This window comes from Nylanderia fulva, unplaced genomic scaffold (genome assembly GCF_048542155.1).
Source record: "Nylanderia fulva isolate GAGA-0341 unplaced genomic scaffold, ASM4854215v1 Scaffold143, whole genome shotgun sequence".
In the NCBI taxonomy this organism is placed as follows: Eukaryota; Metazoa; Arthropoda; class Insecta; order Hymenoptera; family Formicidae; genus Nylanderia; species Nylanderia fulva.
The window spans coordinates 19,864-41,297 of NW_028189655.1; the positions used below are offsets into that span (position 1 = coordinate 19,864).

Below are 21,434 nucleotides of genomic sequence, written 5' to 3' on the forward strand. Positions count from 1 at the left end.
CATTTCGAGGGAGACGTACAATGACGTTAGCATCAGCCCCCCCACCTCTCCCCCTGGGCGGTGAAAGGGAGCAAGTTTGAAATCTTAAATGGGAACCCCTATTTTTTATTGCATATTCGGAATCTTTGGCTAAAAACACACAATTTGTCTGAAACATTTTTCTCGATTCAAGATAGATGGCGCTGTAATCGACAAAATTCAATTTCTTCAATTTCTCTTACTGAGAACCCACGCTTACGATTCTGCAATACATTAACAATAAAAATACCACGTTTTTATTGTTAATACTCGAAATTAGTCTTACAACAAACTTCTCATTATTTTTTATTACTCATTAATTACTTCTTAAGAAACTGCTTTTAGCGTAACTCAGGAACAACGACGTGGACGTAGCAGTTTTCTGTTCCCTTCGGGGTGCTTGATTAACGTGAGTCCCCTCGCCTTTCACAATTCGGGGTGCTTGAACGTGTGGTAACCCAGCCAGTGAAGGCAAGGTCGAGTAGTGACCCAGCCAGTGAAGGCAAGGTCGAGTGGTGACCCAACCAGTTAAGGCAAGGTCGAGTAGTGACCCAGCCAGTGAAGGCAAGGTCGAGTGGTGACCCAACCAGTTAAGGCAAGGTCAAGTAGTGACCCAACCAGTGAAGGCAAGGTCGAGTGGTGACCCAACCAGTTAAGGCAAGGTCGAGTAGTGACCCAGCCAGTGAAGGCAAGGTCGAGTGGTGACACAACCAGTTAAGGCAAGGTCAAGTAGTGACCCAGCCAGTGAAGGCAAGGTCGTGTGGTGACCCAACCAGTTAAGGCAAGGTCGAGTGGTGACCCTGCGACCGACGGAGGGTCGCGGTCCGGAGATCTAGCTTTCGCCGACACTGCAAACCACCAGCCCAGCAGATCCGATGGTCCAGCAGCAGTTCGTCCAGGATCCCTCCCATACCGAGTGAGCAACTCGCACCCTTACAAAAAATGTAAATAAATATTTAACCTTTAGATTAAGTTAGAATAAGTCTCGCGATCCACAGACATCCAAGCAAGAGAGCGAACAAGGTAACTACAAGTTATTTATTATACATTTTTATTCTTATGGACAGCTACCTTGCTCAAATCGATTGCATGGTTCAATCGCGAAGAACTATGGTTGAATATAACGGGTCAGTTATTTTTATCAATCCCATGAAGGAAAAACCGCGAAGTTTTGGTTTAGATTTGTTTTCGCGAAACAAACAATTCCGATGAATTAAACGCATCTAGAATCAATAACGTATGGATAAATAAATGATCAACCATCATCCTTGATCGAAAGAAATAGATCGTACCAAATCAAGAAGCTCAATCACCCAAAGGTTTCGATCAAACATCGGAATTGCTCGAATCGCATTAATCCATGGATCCATTAATATTTCAGTTAAACACCCGTTAAGCGAAAGACAACCATAGAATTTACATGTTATATAAAACTTACCATTCGAGTGTTTGCGCCAGTACATAACGTATCCGGAAGTAATTCATGGATAAAAAACCTATAATTAAAGTTTCTATTGATTAGTATAATCATGCGGACACGTTATGGAACTGACGTGGAGTAAAAACTCGCTAATTAATAATACACGCGCGAATCATCGAGCGGTTAGTATTTTCCTTTAACGTTCCGTTTCCCTAGTGGAAATAAAACAGTTCGATGACATTATTCTATATTCGATATTTTATTTTAACAATAGTTATTTTATGTCTTGATCTGAAAGTAAAACATTTCTTTCTTTATTTAATTTCATAATGTCATATAACGATTTTGTGTTTTAAGTTATTTATTTTCGATCGCGCGATACTTAATTCGTAAAGTTAAAATTAACATAAAACCCAAAAAATATATATAATTAATAAAATACAAAAACATTAGTATTTAAGGTGTAAATATGTGTAAATAGCGTTAACAGCATGTCCATGCACGTATTAATCATCCACGAGCGTTTTTGTAAAATTATATAAAAATAGGAACTCTTGTTGAGTCGGCTTTGCATAGCGAAAATCCAATTCGGGAACTCTAGTCGAGTATACTCTACTCCCGAGCGCCGCGATACGCCGGAGCCTCAGCGGTGGGGCGCCGCGCGCTCATTGGCCGGCGGGCCAAGAGTGGGGCGCGCTACTCCCCGACTACTATATAAGGCGCGATGCCGAGCGGACTCGACACAGTCTCTCCGGATATTTCCAACGCTAAACTACGGTCGTTCCGCGTATTAACAAAGACTTCCTACGTTTTGTTGTTTAATGTCCCGCGTACTTCGACGCGTAATCATTGTGATAGTTCGTGTACTTTGGCGAGAAACTTAGTACATCGCGACGAGAATTCTATTGATTACGGACAGTATACTGTAAGTCTCGCGTAGTCTGTTACATGAATGCTAGTAGTGTAACAATTGAGTGACTTGTCCGACTTGTGCGCGTCTCAGGACAAAGACACCTGTCGTTAAATTGTAAAAAAGGATCGTGAGGAATAATTGTGCATTGTTCGGACTAAACAAGTGTAAGAACTGGTCCTCAGTAAAAACGTCAATAAATATTGTGTTGGACATTAACAGTTTTTCATACTTACCTTCATTGCGCATCCCACGTCATATTCTCTCGAATTTTTCCTAACCGCGTAGGGGTGAAAGATCTCGCGTCGACCTGGAAATAAGTGAGAAAGTGAGTACGTACCTGGATTACCTGCCTCGAGCGCGGATTGCGTCATCCCGACTCGACTACGTTCAACGCAGCGGCGGCGACCATCAAAGGCGGCGCGCGGCGTCACAAAGGACGGCGGCGACAAAGGGTCCTCGGCGGCACTCAATACCTTGTTCTTTGTATAGGATAAAAGAACTGGCGACCTTACCGGTGAAAGCGGTGGCCCCTGTGATCGGTAAGTCCGAAGGAGGGATCCCTACCCATACAGGTTCGGTCACAACCCAACCAGTTAAGGCAAGATTGCATTGTTATCAGCTCTCTCCGCATGAAGGAGATGCTCAAAGTGTGCACCATTATTTTCTAAGGATAACAGTAATCGACAGCGAAAGTTACGTTGTACATTTTCTAGCATTAAAGGAGTTATAGCTTCACAAGCTCTTCTTATTCTTTCCATCATATTCAATCTTGTCGTTGGAGCTTCACTATACACTGCATCTTTAACGTATTCCCATAAAAAGAAATCAAGGGGGTTCAAATCCGGTGATCTCGGAGGCCACAGAACTGGTCCATCCCGCCCTATCCACCGATTTGGGAACCTTTGATTCAAAAACATCCGTACAAGACGAGCATAATGAGCAGGAGCACCATCTGTTTGATACCGTAAATTTAGTCTAACTGCAAGGGGAACATTCTCTAGGTATGCTGGCAAATCATTTTCGAGGAAGTTTAAATACATTGGACTATTAATTGGACGTTCAAAAAAATGAGGTCCAATGACTTGGCCATTGCAAATGCCTACCCATACATACAAACTCCAACGATGTTGATTAAGCACCTTACGATACCAATGTGGATTTTCTGGTGACCAATAGTGGCAATTATGCCTATTGAGACTACCATTGCTGATGAATGTTGCTTCATCACTGAAACAAATATTACTAAAAAAAATCTGGATTCTGATCTAACATCTCAAGAGCCCATCTACAAAATTGTACTCTGAGTACGTAGTCGGCCTCACTTAATTCCTGTACCAGAGTAATATGATACGGATGATAATTGACTGATCGTAACAATCTATGTGCCGTAGTTTGAGGGATTCCCAGTTCTCGTTCTATTTGACGAGTACTAATATGGGGATTTTGATGAACCATAGCCAAAACTGCGAGCAATCTAGGATTATTATATTACTCAAGCCGTGACCCCGCCCCCCAAAACCAACGGGAGGGCGCGGCGTGGGGTTGATACCGCCCTGCGTCGCAACCGCAAAGACCTGAACTTGCGGGGGGGAGGGTGCCGCCTTCAGTGGCATCTTCCTCAGGAGGGATTAAGGGGGGGGGCATCTAGTAGGCATGGGATACCAGCATACTGGCCGCCCCCTAATAACGCCCGAGAAGGTATCCGTAGTGGTTTTAGTGAGGTATGTCTTGCGCCCCCTGACCGATCCATTCGTGGATCGGCCAAGGGGAGTGAGAAGTCCCACATAACCGCCCGCCCTCTACCCGGAGAGCGGGGGTATCCATGAGGATTTCCATTACGTAAAAAAAAAAAAAAAAAAAAAAAAAAAAAGAGTCATTATTATTATAAAGTCTATTCCTTCGCCTTTCGCGATAAAGTGGATTATTACGAGATCTCCTTTCAATGTTTATAATTTGTTGATCAGTAGAATGGCGGCGATTTGGGAATCGCTCCGCATAAGTACGGGCAGTAAGTCTGTAATTTCTACCACATTCACCAAAGGTTATAAGAATATCGACTACTTCTGTAGGCGTATAATTTGCCATTTTACCAGAATTTTATCAGAGTACAAATGTTAAAAAAATACATAAACACTTGTGACTTTGGCACTAAATGGAGTGCGCACTGAGTGTGCACTCGCCGCAGGTAATTGGGCGTTTCTTGTGCGGTACTTTGGACCATTCAAGTTGCCTAAAGGGCAGGTTACGCTAAAAGCAGTTTCTTGAGAAGTAATTAATGAGTAATAAAAAATAATGAGAAGTTTGTTTTAAGACTTATTTCGAGTATTAACAATGCACACTAGGTCTCTCAGGGAAAAACGCCATTAGTATCTCTCCAAAATTTTGTGCATTTAGTGCCAAAGTCACAAGTGTTTATGTATTTTTTTAACATTTGTACTCTGATAAAATTCTGGTAAAATGGCAAATTATACGCCTACAGAAGTAGTCAATATTCTTGCCTTCACTGGCTGGGTCACTACTTAACCTTGCCTTAACTGGTTGGATCACCACTCGATCTTGCCTTAACTGGTTGGGTCACCACACGACCTTGCCTTCACTGGCTGGGTCACTACTTGACCTTGCCTTAACTGGTTGTGTCACCACTCGACCTTGCCTTCACTGGCTGGGTCACTACTCAACCTTGCCTTAACTGGTTGGGTCTCCACTCGACCTTGCCTTCACTGGTTGGGTCACCACTCGACCTTGCCTTCACTGGCTGGGTCACTACTCGACCTTGCCTTAACTGGTTGGGTCACCACTCGACCTTGCCTTTACTGACTGGGTCACTACTTGACCTTGCCTTAACTGGTTGGGTCACCACTCGACCTTGCCTTCACTGGCTGGGTCACTACTCGACCTTGCCTTAACTGGTTGGGTCACCACTCGACCTTGCCTTCACTGGCTGGGTCACTACTCGACCTTGCCTTCACTGGCTGGGTTACCACACGTTCAAGCACCCCGAATTGTGAGAGGCGAGGGGACTCACATTAATCAAGCACCCCGAAGGGAACAGAAAACTGCTACGTCCACGTCGTTGTTCCTGGGTTACGCTAAAAGCAGTTTCTTGAGAAGTAATTAATGAGTAATAAAAAATAATGAGAAGTTTGTTTTAAGACTAATTTCGAGTATTAACAATGAAAACGTGGTATTTTTATTGTTAATGTATTATGTGTGTAAAGTTAGCCCAGCACTTTTCGAATTTTGAATTTTTCTTGATTGTGCTGCATTGAGCTTTGTTTGTACTGTATTGTGCTGCAAACGGCAACTCTCTAACTCAAAGCATATTCAAGAAAAAAAAATTTTTTTTTGCTAGCCCCGCACTTTTCGAATTTTGAATTTTTCTTGATTGTGCTGCATTGTGCTACGTTTGTGCTAATTTGTAGCGCAAATGCAAGATCGATAACACCAACAATAAAAAAACTTGTGCCATATTGTGTCGTTGGAAAAATTTCAATATCTCATTTTATTTCGATAAAACAAATTCACAAAGATAGATTAAAAAAATATTACAAAAATTAAAAAAACAAATCACACTGCAATGCAAATATAAAATTTCTGCAAGTTGTGTTGAGTTGTGCCACTCAAAATCTACAAGACACATGCATAAAAAGCAGGGATTAGTTTGAAGGGATAAAAAAATTAATAAAAAAGAGATGAGAATAAATAAAAAAACATTTTATACATCTAATTTTAATATGTATAAATATATGTGATAAATATATTTAATATGACACATACACACACACACACACACACACACACACACACCGCTTTTTGCGTTACCCGGAACCAACGATGTGAACGTAGCGGTATTCTGGTTCCATTTTGTTTTTTTTATTTTTGTTTTTTTAATTTTATTAATTTTTTATATATTTTTTGTGTTTTATATTTTTGATGTTATTTTTTATATTTTTAATATTATAGATGTACACACACACACACATATATATTATATTTGAAAATAAAACTAGATAAAATTGTGAATATTGTGAAAATTTTTGTTGTAAATAACGATAACATAAAATTTTTATATGTTCTTAATATACCGCTACGTGAGAGACGAACGGCGAACAGTGCTGGCGCGCGAGGGGAATGGTCGAAAACAAATGCATGCGCTCGAGCCTTAGTAGTGGAGGAAGAAGCTTATCTATAGAGCGACGACTGACCGACGACGGCTGATTTAATAAGTCACGCGTAAGACGTCTGCTTACGTCTACTTTCAGTGCAAATTTTGGCATTTCCTTCATAAAATATATTTAAATTTATTTTCGATTTTATTCTATACCTCTCATTTTATTCGTACAGATTTTCTTTTATGACTGAGCATGGCGCCAATAGATGTATTAGAAAAAATATTACTATGTTCTAAATATAGATGCGTTTTGGATGAAAATGGAATAGTAGTTGTTCCAAAATCTACTATATATAAAGAATTAAGTTCTTTATTAGAGGGAAAGATTTCCCCAAAATACATTTATACTATATTGTTGCAAAATAGATATGAGTTATATGACAAAGTTTTAAAATATCACAATTTAGATAAACCTATTAACACTAAACTTGATATATCTACTGATGATGACGACGAATCATTTAATTTATCAATTACGGAAAAAGATATAGAACTTAATGTCAATATACCTTTAAAAACATGGCACAATATAGATTGCGAATCAGTAATTTATAAATCTAATAGCAAGGTACAGAGAAATTATAACACATTACGCCGCCGTAGGTGGACAAATATAATTTTCGAACTTATATATGAAACTGCAAAGTTACCATGTGCATTTATATTTAAACGATGTTCAATATCTGTAACGGGCATTTATGCTACTATTTATGCAAAATGTTCGGATTGCTCGTCAAATTTTATTGGTAAAGTTATTATAAAACCTAATGGTAACACAGATGTTCAAATGGAATGTCGTGTGACAAATTTTAATGCGGACATCAAACACACAAAGAAACGTCCTCTGAGTGGACAAAAAAGAGTAGAGATATCACAATCTCTTTCAACGAGTGCGTTGTCGGCAACAACATGGCGAAGGCGAGAAGCTACAAAAATAATGAATTTGTATGATTCGGAACCTCCACATCTATATAAAGCTACTACATTGAGAAAGGCAAAACAAGAAAGACAAGATCTCGACTTGCAAGTTACAAGATCATGTGCGTATACCAATCTGCAAAATATGAAATATATAAATCATGCAGGTTCCATCCATGGTATAGGCTATGATCCATTTTTTGTCCATTATTGGACAGCTGAACAGATGCTTGTTTATTTAGAATATCACAATACGCTTTACATAGATGCAACTGGTTCGTTAATTAAAAAATTTCATTTACCAAATGGAGAACTATCATCTCATATTTATTTATATCAAGCCGTCACAAATACTCCTAACTATAAAATGCCAGTCTTTCAAATGTTGAGTGCTGTGCAAAATGTCAATGCTATTCAGTATTGGTTAAGTGAATTCTTGCGTATTGGATCGATTAAAAAAACAAATTTTCCAATTCCTAAATCGGTCATATGCGTTTTTGATATGGCATTACTTAATGCCATTGTGAAAGCTTTCGTGCAATACTCAAATTTAAAACATTATTTAACAACCTGTTTTTCTCTAATTTTAAGAGAACATTCTGTTGAAATGCCAAAGTGCTTCATACGGCTTGATATTTACCATTATATGAATATGGTGTCTAAATGGAAATTCTTTTCACAATTAAATCCAAAAATAAAAAAATTTTATATACGAGCTATGGCTTTATTAACGAAGCAGACGAACTTTTCTCATTTCGTCGAATTAATAAAGAGTATTATTTTATTATCTCTCAGTGAAGAAATTGGGAAAAATAATGATGGAAATGAGTCTCTATCGGAAGCTGCTCGTATCCTTATAAGGAATCATATAAAAGGTATTGAAGAAATTGTTACATATGAAGATAATGACAATAATACACAAGATGAAGATTTTGATTTGGAAATAACAAATTGTAATATTGCATCATGGTCTAATAATCTTGTTGAAGAGTGTCGCAAAACGCTAGTAGAAACAAAAATAAAATGTGATATAGCAAGTTCATATTACGTTCCGCAATTAAGCCAAAAATTAAAAACATTTCTAAGAGTTTTAACAAGGCTCTGTAATATAAATATAAATTTAACGTATAAGACGGGCAACAAGAGCCAAATCGCGGATGACAATGCGTTATCCTAACGAAACTAAATCATTTTTCGTTAGAATTAAATACCGGTGCACAAGGCACCAAATTTTTACTTGGACACGGCCAAGATTTTAAATATGAAATAATCTCATATTTTGAGATTTAATTTCAATACCCCTTTAACCCCCCTACGGAAAATAAATAAATGAATGCAAGAGAAAAATATAGATCCGAAAATCGCTGAATCGGGAAACGAACCCGAGACCTTTCGCTTGCCGGGCGACTGCTCTTCCAGCTGAGCTATTCAGATCCTTTCGATTCTATACTTTTCTCTGTTATATATATTAATGTTGGTAAACAAACGCATTTTTTAAGCCAGCGTGTATCAAATATAAGAGTTTTAACAAGGCTCTGTAATATAAATATAAATTTAACGTATAAGACGGGCAACAAGAGCCAAATCGCGGATGACAATGCGTTATTCTAACGAAACTAAATCATTTTTCGTTAGAATTAAATACCGGTGCACAAGGCACCAAATTTTTACTTGGACACGGCCAAGATTTTAAATATGAAATAATCTCATATTTTGAGATTTAATTTCAATATTCCCGATTCAGCGATTTTCGGATCTATATTTTTCTCTTGCATTCATTTATTTATTTTCCGTAGGGGGGTTAAAGGGGTATTGAAATTAAATCTCAAAATATGAGATTATTTCATATTTAAAATCTTGGCCGTGTCCAAGTAAAAATTTGGTGCCTTGTGCACCGGTATTTAATTCTAACGAAAAATGATTTAGTTTCGTTAGGATAACGCATTGTCATCCGCGATTTGGCTCTTGTTGCCCGTCTTATACGTTAAATTTATAAAAACATTTCTTTGCTACTTTCCACTATATTCGGGAGTAATGATCCCTATTTTTAAATATAGAGAGATAAATGCTAGCTCATCATCCGTAGAGTCTGAGATGAAAGATATTAAGCATATCTTATTAAATAATAAAGAACGGCCGATGAGAGCAGATAAATTTGTAGTCACTCATTTAAGATCGTTTGCAGGTAGAGCACGATTGGCTATGTCGGCACATGACTCTCGGTCTTCTGCTAAAAATAATGANTCAGCAACAAAGAATGATGTCATTAGTAGTTCGATAAGTGAAACTGAACACATTATTCCGACTATTATTAAAGAAAGCAACCAGTCTGGAGACATATCAAATTTTCCAATTATGTTAATCAATCAAAAAAGTTTAAAACCAACTCTAATTCTCCGACAAATATTGGAGTAAAATTTGATTCTCAGGATAATATATTGGACGATATAAACGAATTAAATTTAGAGCATAATTGAAGAGATAAAAACACAACGCAAACAAACAAAAGAAAAACATATTTGGATAATTGTCCAGACTGAGATATAAGTCATACAGGAAAGACGCGCATGGGAGTCGCAAATCTGCAAAATGGTAGTCTATGTCCCTTTCTAACTATCGATAAAAAAAAGTTGTTATTACCAATACGTGCGGATTTGATAGTATCGCATCTATAATTGCATGTGCATGCATTCATAAATATTATAAAAATAGTATTGAAACAAATGATACTAACATCATGCAATTCATTAAGTGTCTTTTAAAAAATGGTTGCATTCAAAATACGTATAAATTAAGAACTGAAATATTAATGGGTGTTAATAATTTCAAAACTCAAATCGATAAAAATTATATAACTATAGACTGTCTTTTAAGCATAGGAAATGTTGCACAATATGTTTTTAAAGACAATCCCAGTTATGCAGAAATAAAAAATTGTGTCATATGTTCACGCATTATCATGCGTCAATCTTTATTGATTCCTATTAATATAGATATTATTATAAAGCACGGATATTGTAAACTATCCGCGGCTATATTAAAAGGTATGCCAAATAATAGATCCATCTGCTGTGAAAAACCTATGAATAAAAACATAAAATACGAAAAACAAATATTGATAGAATGCGACGCAATAAAAAATGATATAGAGGAAGAACATTTTCTTGCAGAATTTCAGCCAAAAATACAGATTGGCGATACTTTATTTCTTTTAGCAGGCATTGTGGCACGATACGGTGATATTGAGAACAGACATTATGTAGGATTTTCTTATCAAGGATCTCAATGGATAGAGTTCAATGATTCATTCTCATCCCTTTTTTATTAATTTTTTCATCCCTTCAAGCTAATCCCTGCTTTTTATACATGTGTCTTGTAGATTTTGAGTGGCACAACTCAACACAACTTGCAGAAATTCTATATTTGCATTGCAGTGTAATTTATGTTTTTTTAATTTTTGTAATATTTTTTTAATCTATCTTTGTGAATTTGTTTTATCGAAATAAAATGAGATATTGAAATTTTTCCAACGACACAATATGGCACAAGTTTTTTTATTGTTGGTGTTATCGATCTTGCATTTGCGCCACAAGTTAGCACAAACGTAGCACAATGCAGCACAATCAAGAAAAATTCAAAATTCGAAAAGTGCGGGGCTAGCAAAAAAAAATTTATTTTTTTTTTAATATACTTTGAGTTAGAAGGTTGTCGTTTGCAGCACAAACGGAGCTCAATGCAGCACAATCAAGAAAAATCCAAATTCGAAAAGTGCTGGGCTAGCAAAAAAATTTTTTTTTGTTTTTCTTGATATGCTTTGAGTTAGAGAGTTGCCGTTTGCGGCACAATACAGCACAAACGGAGCACAATGCAGCACAATCAAGAAAAATTCAAAATTCAAAAAGTGCTGGGCTAGCAAAAAAATTTTATTTTTGTTTTTTCTTGAATGTGCTTTATGTTAGAGAGTTGCCGTTTGAGGCACAATACAGCACAAACGGAGCACAATGCAGCACAATCAAGAAAAATTCAAAATTCGAAAAGTGCTGGGCTAACTTCACACACATTAATGTATTGCAGAATCGTAAGCATGGGTTCTCAGTAAGAGAAATCGAAGAAATTGAATTTTGTCGATTACAGCGCCATCTATCTTGAATCGAGAAAAATGTTTCAGACAAATTGTATGTGTTTTTAGCCAAAGATTCCGAATATGCAATAAAAAATAGGGGTTCCCATTTAAGATTTCAAACTTGCCCCCCCTTCACCGCCCAGGGGGAGAGGTGGGGGGGCTGATGTTAACGTCATTGTACGTCCTCCTCGAAATGACGAAATTTTGATTGTAAACATTTTTTCGTAGTGTGCTTATTTTTCGAGTTATTTGGCTGCCTAAGTTAAAATGGGTCACCCTGTATATATACATATATATTTAGATAGATCGATAGGGAAATCGATAGATAGTTGAATTAACAAATACCTAAATAGATAGATTGATAGATAGATATGTATATATATATATATATTATATATATATATATATATATATATATATATATATATTTACATATCTATATATCAATCTATCTATTTAGGTATTTGTCTATTCAACTATCTATCGACCTCCCTATCGATCGATCTATCTATCTATCTATCTGTCTCTGTTTCTCTGTCTCTTTGTATTCCTCTCTGTCTCTCTGTCTTTTCTCTTTCAACATGCACACGTAAAAATAAAAATTTTGTATGATTATAATTGATTATAAAGTTTTAGTAGATAATTTGTAATAAATAAAAATTATTTTTATGAAAATATTTTATAATACTATTATAATCGGAACAGAGCAGTAGTTAGATAAGATATTGAAAGGAATAATTTTATTTGATTATATAGATATTGCATATATACAAGATGTTTTCGTAAAAGTGAATAATTTTTCATAGACATATATCCGTTTTTATACAAGTATCGCGATGCGTTATAAAAAAATTTTATAGGAACTTACAAGATTATTTTTATCCGTTTTATTTATATTATATTTTACTACTTGAGATAGCCTGCTTTTATAGAAATTATAAATGTTTATTGTGCGCATATAGTAGACAAATATAAATAAATATATAAATTTTATATATACATATAAATACTCACAATATCTATATAATCAAAAATAAAATCTATCTCTTTCAATACAATCTTATCTAACTACTGCTCTATTCCGATAATGATAATATTATTATCTGCTTAATTTCGAAAATACTTTCATATAAATCATTTATTTATTACAAAGAATTATGTACTTTATAATCAATTATAATTATTACAGATCGGTCTCTCTTTTTATATATATATATACAGGGTGTCCTGCAACGTAATGTCCACAGTAAAATTTTATTTTCTTGGGATTATTCTAACAATAAGTCAAAAAGTACACGTATGCCCTAAAGTCGATTACAGCAAAAAGACGAAATTGCATATAATAAGATAAATATTATTTATTGAAGATAATAATTTTATTTATTGAACAATAATATTATAGAATTACTTTATAAACTGTGCGATAATATAGATCATAAAGGTGTTTTTCTCACACTTGTGCGGTAAAATAAGGCATACATTGAATCGTTGAGAAATTCATCTTCCGCACGCTAAACGCAATCGAAATTGGAACTTTTGTTACTGGTATTACAAAAAAAATTACATGTGTTATCATAGTAAAAAAAATGAATAATAAATAAATGTATAAATAATAAAAATTAATGTTTGTAATAATAATTAAAAATTATTTTTTAATTATTATTTACACATTTATTTATTATTTATTTTTTACTATGACAACGTATGTAATTATTTTTTGTAATGCCAGCAACGAAAGTTCCAATTTCGATTGCGTTTAGCGTGCGGAAGATGAATTTCTCAACGATTCAATGTATGCCTTATTTTACCGCACAAGTGTGAGAAAAACACCTTTATGATCTATATTATCGCACAGTTTATAAAGTAATTCTATAATATTATTGTTCAATAAATAAAATTATTATCTTCAATAAATAATATTTATCTTATTATATGCAATTTCGTCTTTTCGCTGTAATCGACTTTAGGGCATACGTGTACTTTTTGACTTAGAATGATCCCAAGAATATAAAGTTTTACTGTGGACATTACGTTGCAGGACACCCTGTATATATATATATATATATATATACACATATATATTAGAGTGTAAAAATATCTATCTATCTATCTATATATATATATATATATAATATATACACATACCTATTGATTTATTTAGCAATATGTTTATCTATCGAACTATCTATCATCTATTGATCAACCTATCTATCTATCTATCTATCGATCGATCTATCTATCTCTTCTCTCTTTTCTACATTGCATTCTTTTATATATGTACACGTATATAATAATTTTTTAAAAATATTGTACATTACAAAAGTAAAAATAATTAAATTTATAATCTAATAATATATAAAAATCTTTTATGAATATAATGATTACAAAGTTTTAGTAGATAATTTTTTGTAATAAATAAATTATTTATATGATTTATTCTTATCTAACTACTGCTCTGTTTTGATAATAATAGCATTATTATGTATTCAATCTCTAAAATACTTTTATATAAATCATTTATTACAAAGAATTATTTACTTTATAATCAATTATAATTATTATAGATAGGCCTGTTTATCCACATACACACACACACAATATATATATGTCTGTGTATGTATAAACAGGTCTATCTATAATAATTATAATTGATTATAAAGTAAATAATTCTTTGTAATGATTTATATAAAAGTATTTTAGAGATTGAATACATAATAATGCTATTATTATCAAAACAGAGCAGTATTTAGATAAGAATAAATCATTTATTTATTACAAAAAATTATCTACTAAAACTTTGTAATCATTATATTTGTCGCGTACGCAAAGTGGGTTTCCCCTTTTTTTTTCTTCGCGTTGACCGCGGACGCCGGTGTTGCTCAGAAAGAGCGCGAAGGACTGAGCAGCTAATTGAGAGGGCGACAAAGAGCGAGCCACCCTTGGATCCGTGAGATTGCCGATCGTGACACGCGTGGTCAGGTAGCACGGAACCGTCGTAGCGAGCACCGGTAGTTTTCAGCGAGACCAAGTATTTGCGATGACAAGAGGACTTTCGGGAGATAACACTCCTAATGCAGTATCACAAATTAGTTTATTTATCGAGGGCACGTTCAGTCTTATAAATCATTTCCGAAATTACTCAACCGATCTGTAGTCGTTCTGATTTTTGGTGTCGCTAACTTTACAGTTTGACGAAGAAGAGAACGCTTAGAGTCGGGGCGTTCTTCGCAGAGGCGCGAGATCTCGACACGAACCTCTTGGAGGGGACGCACGTTTTTTCAAAGAATCACGATTGGCCGGTATTAATTTCCGACCGAGTGAAGGAACCAAAATCACGCGGTCAAAGGATGATGGCTCATACCGATCAATATTGATAACTGCTGTCCTTGCCTCGCTGGCGGGGAATAACAAGTTTGTTTTGAAAAAGCGGGGTCTTACCTCTAACGCTTATTTTTACTTACAATTAATTTAACACGAAATTACCATTCAAAATTATTTGTCTGTTTCTCAACATACCGCCCGCCTTGAAATAATAGTTTCGAAAGAAAGATGCGAGTGACTCATGAGGCAGGAAAGGTTTCGAGTAGAATTGAGCGAGGCGTTCGGCACGTCGAGGCGAGACTTGACATCGCTTGTCGGCGCTTTCCGACTGCTCAATATCGATCGGCAGAAGGCACAGTCTACCGATCGGACGCTTGTATTCGGACGACGCCGTTTTTACCGTAACAACGCGAACCAATTCGTCGAGACCCGGGTGACACAAAACAACGCGGCCGAGCTCCCATTTGCACGGTGGAAGCAGTGGATTGCGAAGCAAAACCAACTGTCCCACCCGAATATTTGGCTTCTCAATATGTCGCCATTTTCCCCGCTGTTGCAGCATGTTAATATAATCGCTCTGCCACAACTTCCAAAAACGCTCGGTGAGCTGCCGAACCAACTGCCATCGAGATAGGCGATTTTCTTTTACTTGTAACAGGGAAGGCTCCGGACTCGAGTTAAAAGCAGCACCAATGAGGAAATGCCCGGGGGTCAGCGGATCGTATGTATCTATCGAGTCGGAGAGCGGTGCTATGGGCCTAGATTTGAGGCATGCTTCGACGTTAGAAAGAAGCGTGGAGAACTCCTCGAACGTCAGCGTGTGCGCTCCGACCACCCGGCGAATGTGATGCTTCACGCTTCGTACACCGGCCTCCCATAGGACGCCAAAATGAGGGGCTGAGGGAGGCAGAAAATGCCACTCAACATTGTCCAAAGCTGTCCTGTTCAAAAACACGGGATCGCGAAGAGCCGCTCTAAACGCGACCGTGAGTTCGCGATCCGCTCCGACGAAGGTGGTCCCGTTATCGGCGTACACCGCCGTCGGAAGACCCCGTCGAGCCACAAATCGCGAATAGGCCCCTAAAAATGCCGGAGTGGCGTACCCCTCGACCAACTCCAAATGTACTGCGCGCGTTGCCATACACACGAATATGGCGATGTAGGCCTTTCGGGAGGCCACTCCGCGCCCAGACATCGCTCGAACTAGTATCGGGCCGGCATAATCCATTCCGCAATGAATGAATGCGCGCGCGGGAGGAGAGACTCTGAATTGCGGGAGGTTCCCCATAAGCTGTGTCGGGACGGCAGCTCGCTCGCGAGTGCACGCGACACACCGATGGATGACCGATCTGACCGCACCGCGAGCTCGGATCACCCAGTACCTTCGCCGCAGCGTAGCCAGAGTAAGCTGGATGCCGACATGGAGATATCGCCTGTGAATATCCTGTATGAGGAGCTGGACGAGAGGATGGGACGCGAGAACGATCGGATGTTTGACGTGAGCCGGGATGGGCGCCCGCGACAACCGCCCACCTACACGAATTATTTGATCTTCGTCCAAATACGGCGCGAGAGGCAACAGTACGCTTTTCGACGAGAGCGCGTCTCCCCTTCGAAGCGCGGTCAGCTCGCGCGCGAATAGCTCCGCTTGAATGGTTTTTACCCAAAAGTTCGTCGCGCGTTGAATTTCGTGAACCGTCAAGGATGAGGGACTCTCGACGCGCCCAGCCGGCAAAGTAATACGTCCGCGAGTACGCGAGATAAATCGCATAACGTAGGCGGTAATGCGCATTAGCTTCGGCCACGACGAGTGGCGCGCGGCTAGGTCCCACAAGACAGGGTCTCTCGGCATCGCGACGAGAACCTGCGTCTTTACATTTTGTTCCATTGAGGTCTCAGGGTGAGGGTCGACAGTCACCGGCCAGTCGGAGATCGGAAGCCTAAGCCACAATGGACCATGCCACCACAACGGATGGGATGCGAGCTGATGCCCGGGAATTCCGCGAGACGCACAGTCGGCGGGGTTGTCGATGGTGAGCACGTGTCGCCACGAAGCGGAGGGAAGTCGGGTCTGGGTTTCCGCGACGCGATTTGCCACGAACGTTCGCCACCTTGACGGATGTTGCGTAACCCACGCAAGGACGACCGTGGAGTCCGTCCAGCAGTAACACGGAACCTCGGAAAGGTGGAGGGACGTGATCACGAACTCCATTAATCTGGAGAGCAGCACCGCTGCTGCGAGCTCCAACCGCGGAATGCTCAGTGACTTAACGGGCGCGACCCTAGACTTTCCGACGAGGAGCATCGAGGAGACCTCTCCGGAGATCGAAAGAAGCCTCAGATAAACCATACGCCTGAGAGAACGCGTCCGCGAACCCGTGCAGCTCGCAGGCCGTCGTATCCGATCCGCGTCGAACCCATCGATCGAGCTGAAGGCCATCAAGGGACAGGAGCGACGCCCGAATAACTTCCCACTCATCAGCGAGATCGGTGGGAAATTGGTCATCCCAGTCGAGCTGTGATTGCCACAGTCGCTGAAGAAAGATTTTTACCGTTATTGTGACCGGAGCACTCTACCCCAACGGGTCGAATATTCGCGCGATATTCGAGAGAATCGATCTCTTCGTTATCGAGACAGAGGGAGGGCAGGAAATGCGGAACTGAAACACGTCCTGAGCGGGGTGCCAGCATATCCCGAGGACTTTAACCTTTTCGCCTGGTTGAAGGTCCTTGCTGCAGGCTAAACCGTGATCGTTGTCATCAATGTCGCTCAGAAGAGCCGACGAGTTACTGGACCACTTGCGCAAATTGAATTGGCCGCAGCGCAGCAGTGAGCATACTTGATCGCGCGCCTGCCGAAGCAGAGAGATATCTTCGGCGCCGAACAAGACGTCGTCAACATAAATGTTATCCGTCAGGACGAACACGGCTAACGGATAGGAATGCTCTTCATCGCGGACCAGTTGGCGCAGCACTCGTAACGCCAAAAACGGCGCCGACGCCATACCGTACGTCACGGTCAAGAGCTTATAATCTTGCATGCGCTCCGTCTCGGTATCCACCCATAATATGCGTTGATAATCTGTGTCACGCGGATCAACGACAATCTGCCTATACATTTTCTCGACATCGGCCGAGTATACGTAGCGAAACTGTCGCCATCGCATCACGACTGCCGCCAAGTCCGTTTGTAGTTTCGGTCCTGGAAGCAAATTATCATTAAGCGATTTCCCGCTTGACGTTAGACTCGACGCATTGAATACCACGCGCAAGTGTGTGGTCGCACTACCGTCGCGAAAGACGGGATGGTGAGGAATATACACGCACTGAAAGAATTCTGAGAGAGGTGAGGCTTTTCGCATGTGTCCCAGAGCTTCGTATTCCCGCATGAAATTGAAATATTGTTGTTTTAGCTCGGCGTTAATTTCAAAGCGTCGAAGTAAGCTTTTTAGACATCGCTCAGCGGTATCGCGAGAACGACCGATATTAATGGGAGGATCACGTTTAAATGGAAGGCGCACAATGTATCGGCCGTCGGAACAACGCGAATGAGTGGTCATGAAGAAATCCTTGCATCGTTGTTTCTCCGGGCCGAGTACAGTCTGTCGCGGAACTTCCTCGATCTCCCAAAATCTTCTCAGTTCGCGATCGAGCGCAAGCGACGTTGAGGCCGAACAATGTTGAACAGTGATTGTTCGGCGGGATTGAATTGACACACTCGTAGGGCCGGATACTGCCCATCCAAAAATGGTATTTAATGCATAGGGCTGCCCGCGAGGTCCCTTTTGCATTTCGCCAAGGAATATCTCGCCATAGATATCGGCGCCGATGAGGAGCTCAATGGGATCAGAACCATTGAAGTGAGGATCTGCTAGAGCGAGATCCGCGAGATGATTCCAGTTGCATCTGGCTCGATCGAGCCCCGAATTGTAATCAGCGAGTGAAGGCAAAATCGACGCAGTGATTGTGAGACTCGGCTCAGATTTATTTTGCGGCGAGATCGTAATTTGAGTTGCAAACTTGCAGTTATCCGCTTTAAGACCGCAGATGGCAGAGAGTGAAAACTGATCTTGGAAACGACGCAGTCTTAAGGTTTGCGCAAGCCGAGCGGACATGAAAGTTATCTCCGATCCCGGAGCGAGCTACGCTCGCACGTTCGCGTCGCGACCCGCCGGTGAACGAACCGTGACTCGCGCCGTCGCAAGGAGTACCGGAGTTCGATGCGATAATTCTTGCGAAGCAAACAACGCCACCGCGCCGCGATTACCTCTCGCTTCGACCGGCGGAGTCGATTCAGCAGTGACTACCGAGGCGGTAGCGCATGAGACTGAATCAACATGGAGCATCGAATGATGCCTTTTCTGGCATCGGCGACAAGTGTATTGGCTTGGGCATGAATACAAGGCGTGTTTCGTACTGAGACAATTAATGCACCTTTGGTGTTGTTTGATAAACTCCATGCGTTGACTCGGACCTTTCTTAATAAATTGCGGACACTTACTCAAGTAATGACTCGCTTTACAAATCGGACACGAGGCTGGAGACGTGGTAACGGCGTTCACGGAAGCGGATTTTGACGAACGCGTAGACTTAGCCGCATTATGAGACGTGAGTTCTTCCAAGGCTCGCACGCGCGCGGAGATAAATCTATCTAAGTCCTCGAATGTTGGAATCGCGGCATCATCGCCTCCTTTCAATCGCCACGCCTTGTGCGTGGCGTGATCAAGCCGCTGAGTGACGAGATGAACTAGGACATCACTCAAAATTTCGTCTGACGAACGGTGGAGATTTCTGAGCGACGCAATAGCTCGATTGGCTTTATCCTGGAGTTCGCTAAGCTCGACGGCCGATTCGCGCGTGACGGCCGGCAGGTTGCATAGCGCGGAGACATGCACGCCGACTAGTCGCCGTTTGTTATCGTAGCGCGACTAGCGAGACTAGCAATCGCCAAGCGACTTCAAAATTGTCGGCGGTGACTGGGACAGTTCGTATCGATTCCAGAGCACGCCCGGAGAGACTAGACGCTAAGTAATGCATGCGGGAAAATGCAGTTAACTCTGTATTTTTAATTATGAGCGACGTGAATCGATCGCGAAAATTCTCCCAGTCCTCATGGGTTCCCGAGAACGGGGGTATATTGATAGATATAGTAACGCGGAGGGATTTCCGAACGCCGGTGGACTTGCCAATGGAGTTGAGTTGAGAGGAGGCTCCAATTCTTCGAGGCATTCCATCATGTAGTCCGCCGTCCTCTGGAAGATCTCCTCGTGTTCCTCGAACTCCGCATTGTCGAAGTAGCTAACGTCCTTCCGTTTGGCCCCTGGGAAAACATGGACCAGCGCAGCGTGAGAGGCCGTGCACAGCGCCCAAGCTTCTTTCAGTCCCGTCAGTCGCGATCGAATTAGCGCTGGCGTATAATTGTTCTTTCCAAGTTTTTTAAAATTCGGAAGAGCTCGCGCCACCGAGTGCAGTTGTGACTGCTGCTTGGCAAGCAACTGCTCACTCATGATGTTGTCAGATCTCCGTCACAGTGGTCACTTTCAAGGTCGTTGAGCTTACACAATTCCTTCGATCCGGCTCGAAGGACCAACAATGTCGTGTACGCGAAGTGGGTTTCCCCTTTTTTTTCTTCGCGTTGACCGCGGACGCCGGTGTCGCTCAGAAAAAGCGCGAAGGACTGAGCAGCTGATTAAGAGGGCGACAAAGAGCGAGCCACCCTTGGATCCGTGAGATTGCCGATCGTGACACGCGTGGTCAGGCAGCACGGAACCGTCGTAGCAAGCACCGGTAGTTTTCAGCGAGACCAAGTATTTGCGATGACAAGAGGACTTTCGGGAGATAACACTCCTAATGCAGTATCACAAATTAGTTTATTTATCGAGGGCACGTTCAGTCTTATAAATCATTTCCGAAATTACTCAACCGATCTGTAGTCGTTCTGATTTTCGGTGTCGCTAACTTTACAGTTTGACGAAGAAGAGAACGCTTAGAGTCGGGGCGTTCTTCGCAGAGGCGCGAGATCTCGACACGAACCTCTTGGAGGGGACGCACGTTTTTTCGAAGAATCACGATTGGCCGGTATTGATTTCCGACCGAGTGAAAGAACCAAAATCACGCGGTCAAAGGCTGATGGCTCATACCGATCAATATTGATAACTGCTGTCCTTGCCTCGCTGGCGGGGAATAACAAGTTTGTTTTGAAAAAGCGGGGTCTTACCTCTAACGCTTATTTTTACTTACAATTAATTTAACACGAAATTACCATTCAAAATTATTTGTCTGTTTCTCAACAATATTCATAAAAGATTTTTATATATTATTAGATTATAAATTTAATTATTTTTACTTTTGTAATGTACAATATTTTTAAAAAATTATTATATACGTGTACATATATAAAAGAATGCAATGTAAAAAAGAGAGAAGAGACAGATAGATCGATAGATAGATAGATAGATAGATAGATTGATCGATAGATGATAGATAGTTCGATAGATAGACAGATTGCTAAATATATCAATAGGTATGTGTATATATTATATATATATAT

The 21,434-nt window shown here is 40.1% G+C and overlaps 1 protein-coding gene across 1 annotated transcript; it reads right to left on the reverse strand.

The window, feature by feature from the left end:
* Positions 1-2,944: 2,944 nt before the first annotated feature.
* LOC114929457 (uncharacterized) lies at positions 2,945-20,391 on the reverse strand. The gene is made up of 6 exons (XM_085480332.1): positions 20,071-20,391; positions 19,069-19,614; positions 17,593-18,948; positions 15,080-17,198; positions 3,622-3,814; positions 2,945-3,578 (listed from the first exon to the last, which is right to left on the reverse strand). The coding sequence occupies exons 1-6, from the start codon at positions 20,389-20,391 to the stop codon at positions 2,945-2,947; spliced, it is 5,169 nt and encodes a 1,722-aa protein (XP_085336458.1).
* Positions 20,392-21,434: the final 1,043 nt, after the last annotated feature.